This window comes from Phalaenopsis equestris, unplaced genomic scaffold, assembly GCF_001263595.1.
Source record: "Phalaenopsis equestris unplaced genomic scaffold, ASM126359v1 Scaffold000840, whole genome shotgun sequence".
Classification (NCBI taxonomy): Eukaryota; Viridiplantae; Streptophyta; class Magnoliopsida; order Asparagales; family Orchidaceae; genus Phalaenopsis; species Phalaenopsis equestris.
In genome coordinates this window covers 4,029,852-4,037,246 of record NW_018165280.1, presented here as the reverse complement: position 1 = coordinate 4,037,246, position 7,395 = coordinate 4,029,852, and the positions used below count along the sequence as shown (strand labels likewise).

Sequence of the window (7,395 nt, the reverse complement as noted above, 5' to 3'; positions counted from 1 at the left end):
AAACAACACAAGCTCAAAAGCAGGATGAATGCTGAGCCATGAAAAATTCATCAAATGTTGTTAGCAGAGACTTAACAAATCAAAATTGAACTAACATGGAAGGAAATCACAAGAACAATACCAATAGTAAAATAGATATCATCTACAAAAATTATAACTGAGCCTATCTTCAACAACAAATAACCAGTGCTCCAGTTTCAGATATTTACAAGTTACACAGCACCCTCAGCATCAAATGAAATTTACAAGGGTTATTTTAGTAATTTATTTTATTTACATGACAACATAAGCTAATCACTATAATCTTCATCAAGAAAGTCTAGATCAGCATCATCCACATCATTTACAGCTCCTGCGGTTGAAGGATGAAGTGAAGTGTGTGCAATATGCCCAAACACATTGCTCCCTACCTCTACATCAAAATATTCATCATCATTCACCTCATGTTGATGACTCCCTCGTTGCGCCCTCTCATCACAAGGAATTTCCTGGTTCATTACCATGCAAATGACCTCATCACAAATCATTGTATATCTAAGACCAAAATTTTACTTTTTTTCAATTTATACCACCAATATCTTTCATATCACATCAAAATTACCATCATTTTAACTTTTAGAAAGTAAAAGATAGCTTTTTCATGCATGAGTAAGGTGGGCATGTATGTAAATATTTAAGTTCAAGTGTTGGATATATAAATGCATAAGAATTGATCAGTATATATATGCTGATTTCCGAGTCCATGATACCTCTGGAATATCAGTAACAAATATGCATAATGCAAGCACCAAAGTTTGTCTAAACATGAAAAACAATATACATGTAGGCAAATGATAAAAAAATTTACCTCATTTTCCTGCGCGGCTGTTTTCTCAGTTCCAATAACCCAATCTGCCAACAAGCTTTCTAACAAAAAATTATCAAGATAAATATAGTCATCACTTGATGACTTCAACCTCCTCTCCCTGAGTCTCAAATTATAGTGCACATATGCAAAATTATCCAATCTTTTTTGTACCGTTTGATTTTGCCTCGAACCGTGAACATTATCGAAGACACTCCACTTGTGTTCACAACAAAAGGACGAACATGTCTGGCTTAATATGCGAACAGCAATTCGCTGCAGCTCCAAGCAACTAATTCCATGTTGTTGCCACCATGCAGCTATCAGTAAAAATAAAAATTGATCATCAAAAGAAAAGAGTCTACATAAACATGTAAATTTGAAATACAGGAAACCAAACAAGAAATTCATAAAAATAAAATGGAATATTCACATACATAGCACTCGATTCCTACACAATTACATATTTAATACCTAATCTTTTTTACATAAATGCTACCCTGCCTATGCATGAAAAAAGTGTATTTAACTTCCTAAAAGTTAAAGTAGTGATATTTTTGATGTGATGGGAAAACTTGGGTGGTATTAATGTAAAAATCAAAGTTTAGGCGTTAGATATGTAAATACATAAAAATTGGGTAGCCTGTATGTAAATGCACCAAATAAAATTCATAATCAATTTAGGGGCCAACCAATTTACCTGGATCCAATTCAGACCTTGTGCTTAAAGCCAGCTCAGTTCCAAAATCAGCTTTAGCAAGAACAAAGTCAGAAATCTACAACAAACAGGAAAAAAAGCCACCTAAAATCAAATGAAGATGAAATGATTGCTAATTCTAATGCGACTAGAAGCAAAATGAAGAGAAATCGGATATAAAATAGGTAAGCAATCAAGTACCTGAGCAACAGCAGAAACCCTCCGCCCGCTATCTGGTTCCAATCGAGTAATGCATTCATTGAGACCGCGAATCACCTCTGGCAGCTAAATAATACAGAACCATCTCAAATTTACAAGAATGAGATGATAATTTTTAAAATATGACGATACATTTAAAATCCATACCGCCATGAAATCAGGACGATAACGGAATGATGGATTAAGGAAATATGCTGCCAGGTAAAGAGGTTGGTTAAACAGAGAATCCCAAAAACTGTCAATCACATTCAAAAAAGGACTGTATTTCCGCTCATCACCTCCATGAATAGCTTTTATAGCAGCCTTTGCTCGGTAGATGTCATTATAGATAAAAGGCATAGGCAAGGCTTCACCACTTGCAATCTTTTTAATCACATTCAACAAAGGTTCTACAGTTTTACATATATATTGTACCTTTTTCCAGAATGTGGAGTTCATAACAACTTTCTCAATCTCTGTTCCTTCATCCGACTTGGTTAATTGAGAAGAAAGCCATTTACTAGACTGAAACAATCTTTTGAGAGCCGACCTATGACTTAGCAAGCTTTGCAATGTAAAAAAACTAGTAGCAAACTTAGTAGAGGCTGATCTAAGAAGTTCTCTTCCTCCAGTGAAATCCTCTCTCATAAGATTTAGTAACCAGATATGGTTATAAATAAATTTGGTGATCTTTTGGCCTTTGCTAATGGACTCTTCAACCCATTTTATTTTCAGAAAACCTTCGAGTATTTGGTCGATGCAATAAATAGCACACGGTGTCCAAAATAAGCATCTTCTATTTTCCTGCAGCAGCTTTCCAGCAGATATAAAACAGTCTGTGTTTTCTGTGATCACCTGTGCAATTGACAATACTTAATAATGACAATGGTCTTAAAATAAATCATGCACTTTAAGCAACATTCATGTTTTCATGTAAATATAACAAATAATATGTTGTAACTGGAATAATAGGGGAAGCAAGATGAAGAAATGATAGCTAACATACCTGCACGACATTTTCTTCTCCAAGCTCCTGAACTACTCCGTCCAATAATTTGAAAAGACTAGAAACGTTTTCAATTATATCGGATGCATCAATACAAGAAATATAGTAAGTTCCTCTAGGGCAAGATACTAGCGTATTCATTAGTGTTCTTCCTTGCACATCTTTCCAATTATCTAAAATAACAGTACAGCCTGTGGTATTCCATGAAGCCTTAACTTCTGTTATTTGTTCTTTTATTGCTGCAACTTCATTTTGGAGTAATCGACCTGAAATTTCAGTGGCAGAAGGGACTTTCAATCCTTGTCCATGCTGACCAACCAAATCAAGCATTTTATGGAAATACGGGGAGTCTACAACGCTAAAAGGTACAGCAGCGTAATAAAAGAATTTACAGATTGCAGATATTACATCGTTATGGCCCTTTATATCCCCCGTTTTTAATTTAGGCCGCTTAAACTTTGATGTTGATTGACTTTTGCATGAATAATTGAGCTTTAATTGTTGCTCCTCATTGCCATCTATAGCTAAAGATGAACTCTCCACTTTTCTTCTTGGCTGATCGAAGCAGACATCTTTATCGCCGGGCAACTGCATAGGCTTATTACCATCATCTAGAAATTCTTCAGCCTCTGAGTTCACATAAAAGGCATTATGTTCTTTAACTTCAGGCCTTCTTCTCCAGCCCGTACGATGCCATTTCATATTTTCTTTTATCTGAAGATATACTTCCTCAGGAGCCATTTTACAATAAGCAACTTCACCAGGAATCCTAGCTAAATGCTGCTTAAAACGGTTTATACCCCCACTTACTATCTTCTCACAATAGTTACATTTCACCTTTTTCTTCTTCTCATCTAGAGCAATACCATGCTCCCAACCAGGATCAACAAAACCAGAAGAACGGAGAATTGTGATGCTTGGACCCGCACTTTGGCTGCTGGTTCCCAGTCTCTCCTTCCATTTGTAACCAATATTTACTCCTTCACCCTCATCATTTGATTGAAAATTAGACAAATGTTGTTGATCCTCAACCAATCTACGCTTTCTGCTACCCTGATATCCTTCCAAATTTTCTTTCATTTCCAATATAACCTCCCTTGGAGCTTTTCTGCAACATTTAACTTCACCAGAGACTCTAGCTAAATGTTGTTTTAATCTGTATATTCCCCCGCTTACTATCTTCCCACAATAATTGCATTTCACCTTTTTCTTCTTCTCATCCTGAGAAACACCATGATCCCATCCTGGATCAGTGTACCCTATAGATCGAAGTGGGGCCATCCTTCAATCATGAATATTGTAACAAGAAACCAGAGGCTTCCCCCAATTATTCATCAAGCTTTTAGATCTCTGCGAAAGAAATATCAAAACTAAACTTGACAGGCTTGTTTCCCGCTCTTGCATTCTAATTGCTTGAAAGAACATCATTCTCAACAACACTAGTTTGACGGACAACAGGAACAATCCTGTAGAAAAAAAAAGGCTCATTTGTTAATTTCTTATACAGATGCATGCAAATTTAATATAAAAAAATATTCCATATTTGCTATCAATGTAAAGATATTTTGATTCGGCTTAACCATCCATCAACTACAATTTCTTCAGCCCGATTTCAAAGCCAGTTGATGTGTTGATACATACATTATACAAAAAGGCAGAAATCATGCATGAACAAGAGCCACAAAACCATGAAGATGCAATGTTTGCCTTAGAAACTCAGAGGATGTTGGAGGTCCTTGGACACTTTTTCAAGTTCCTCGTGTCCTTTTGTTTTTAGGCTGTTTTTTTGAAGGACTTGGGGTAGCAGTAGATGTATCTACATATCTTACAAAAATAAAAAAAGAATAATAAAAAATAAAAATTAAAAAAAGAAGGAACTTTTCATATAAAACGCTACTTATTCTTGCTTACTTGGACAGTATTTGACATATTGTTATGTCCTCTGCATAAGTTCCCTCTTTTGACTCTTTAAGAAGATAACCATATATAGTAATATAAAAGTTTTATGTGATATACAGTCCTCATCATAAAACTTGAACAGAACAATCAACATGTAGTTAAAAAAACACCACCTTTTATCTAATAACTAAAACTTGACGCCATTTATGGGCTTATTCATAGACCAAACATTATTTTGAAGTCATCAAACAAGAGATTTGCAACAGAAGTCAGTAAAATAGAAGTAGAAATGATGATAGAAGTGGATATAGAGCTTAGAGACTACTATAATGTATACTCAATAAGAAAATCAGAAGATAAGGCATGTCTTAAATAGACATGAGTCTAATAGAATCGCGCGTATATGACAATGGGTAGGTGAGCATCATAGAGATAAATTTAATACATATGGTTCAAGAAGGCACAAATGCCAATATTACTCTTGCAAGCCCATTTTCCTTCTATCTCACTCTACATTTGATTGATTTCAAAAGAAAGCACAAATGCCAATATCATTCTTGTAAGCCTATTTTACAAGCATCTAGCTTTTTTGAATAACTTTCTCCACATCCATACAAATGGATGCATGAAAGGTAAAATTCCACGTGACAAATCAAACATCAATCCATTTTATCTAAATCCTGAGAATCACGAATTCATTGCTTTATTCAGACTGTGGTCATAGCCGTAAAGACAGTTTTGGCAATAAATTAAATCAAGCTGCTCCAAAACATATTAAACGGTTAAAATCACCAAAAGCTAGGCAAAAATAAACCTAGCAGCCTGGGACCACGAAGCAAATGATCAAGGAATGGTGAAGGGGAAAAGATCAGCGGAATCACCCAACGGAGGAATTGAGCAGGAAGAAAGCTCGGTAGAAGAGGAAACCCTAGTAAAATACTACTCAACTCACCACCTTCAGGAATCGCCTCCGAGCCCTGGCTCGCTCGCCCTCCTACTCCAGCGTCTGTGGCTCTCCATTCTGACTCGTTGACTCGGATCAGTTGTATTATATATATCGAGCCGAGGCAGGGTCGGGGCCTGGCCGGCAGTGCCGTAAGCGTTCTGATGTCGCCCGGGTCGGGTTAGAAGAACGATCCCAACTCAGATTGCTCTGTTTTGGCGTAAAAATATTACCTGCGAATAGAATATGCATCCAGTGTTCAACTGGAGTCAAGTGGGCCCCACAAATTTTATCACGGATCAATCACAATGTATTGCGGTTGGCTCACAGTGTATTGCGGTTGGCTCACTTGATACGTGTCGCCTCACTATTGGACTCACGATGCATCCGGAGTCTTGACCTAATATTTTTTAGCGAATATGATAGGTGTGGATTAATAAGAGTGTAAACGAACCGAACACAAAATGAACAAAGCTTGTGTTCGTGTTCGGTTCGTTTAAAATTTAATTTGTTTGAAATAAGCTCATGTTCGAAATTGTTTGTGAAGCCACTATTCGTATTCGTTTCTTAACAAATGAGCCGAACACGAGCTGTTCGCGAACGACGAGACACATTCCTAATAGTAATATATATATAAATAATATATTATATTAATTATATAACTTATATTATATAAATATTTAATATCTATATTAGCATATTACTAATATAATATATTAATATATTATTATTATTAATTTATTATATTTTATAATTTATAAAATTTAATTATTTAAATTATCATAAATTTTTTGTATATTATTTTAAATTATTTTATATTTCGAACAATAATGGTTCGAACACGAACGAACGCATCATTGTATATATATATATTATATTATTTTATATTTCGAACAATGACAATTCAAACACGAACGAACACATCACTGTTCGTGTTTAGTTCGTTTAACTAATCGATGGAAAAAATTTGTCCACGTTCGCCTCGTTTACTTATCGAACGAATCGAACGCGACCAAACATGAACTGTTCGTGAACAATGAGCTTTTTTGACAACTCTATGTGGATAGGCGTGGCTATTTGGTGATATTGAAGTGATTATTATTGTGAATATCACCTCAACGATCTGTACATGCTGATATTGCACGTAATATTCGCTTCGCTCTCAGGCTAGAGTGGGTGAAACGTATCTGTATTTTATTGTTTCATTTAAGACAGGGCTTTACTTGGAAGCACTTGGTTGAATTTCTTAAGCAGCCCTAAGATCAAATATTCAAGTATACATGACATATGTACCATATGTTTAAGGGATATTTAAACACATATCACTTAGAATTTTTTTAATATTACATACTTCACAATTTTTTTTATTGTATATCTCTCATCCAAAACATTAAAATAAGCACAAAAATAACATCTTCACTAAAACAGTAACCCTGTTAAAAATTTATCGTTCCGTTTGCTCGCCGATCAATTATGGGTGCGATGTAATCAGAATAATTAGGAAGGCAACGACGGAATTGTGGCGAACAAAAAATTGATACCATCGAAAAATAACCCTCTTCTTTCTACCACTTCCTCCTATCGTAGTCCATTGAGAAAACCATTCTTATATATTTACATATCTAACATATAAACATTCATATTTATATACATTCGACTGATATCTTTAACATCATATAAGAAATAACACAAATACTATCTTCTCGGTGAAATACACATTTTTCATGCATGGTGACAAAACTATACTTTGAATAAAAAATCAAATAAATAAAAAAATATAAATATATAAATATAAAAATATATATATA

At 34.8% G+C, this 7,395-nt stretch overlaps 1 protein-coding gene across 1 annotated transcript; it reads right to left on the bottom strand.

The window, feature by feature from the left end:
• Nucleotides 1–290: 290 nt before the first annotated feature.
• LOC110031575 lies at nt 291–5,668 on the bottom strand. Its single transcript, XM_020734823.1, has 7 exons — nt 5,597–5,668; nt 2,746–4,211; nt 1,908–2,594; nt 1,743–1,826; nt 1,545–1,620; nt 848–1,164; nt 291–488 (listed from the first exon to the last, which is right to left on the bottom strand). The coding sequence occupies exons 2-7, from the start codon at nt 4,024–4,026 to the stop codon at nt 291–293; spliced, it is 2,643 nt and encodes an 880-aa protein (XP_020590482.1). The 5' UTR covers nt 4,027–4,211; nt 5,597–5,668.
• Nucleotides 5,669–7,395: the final 1,727 nt, after the last annotated feature.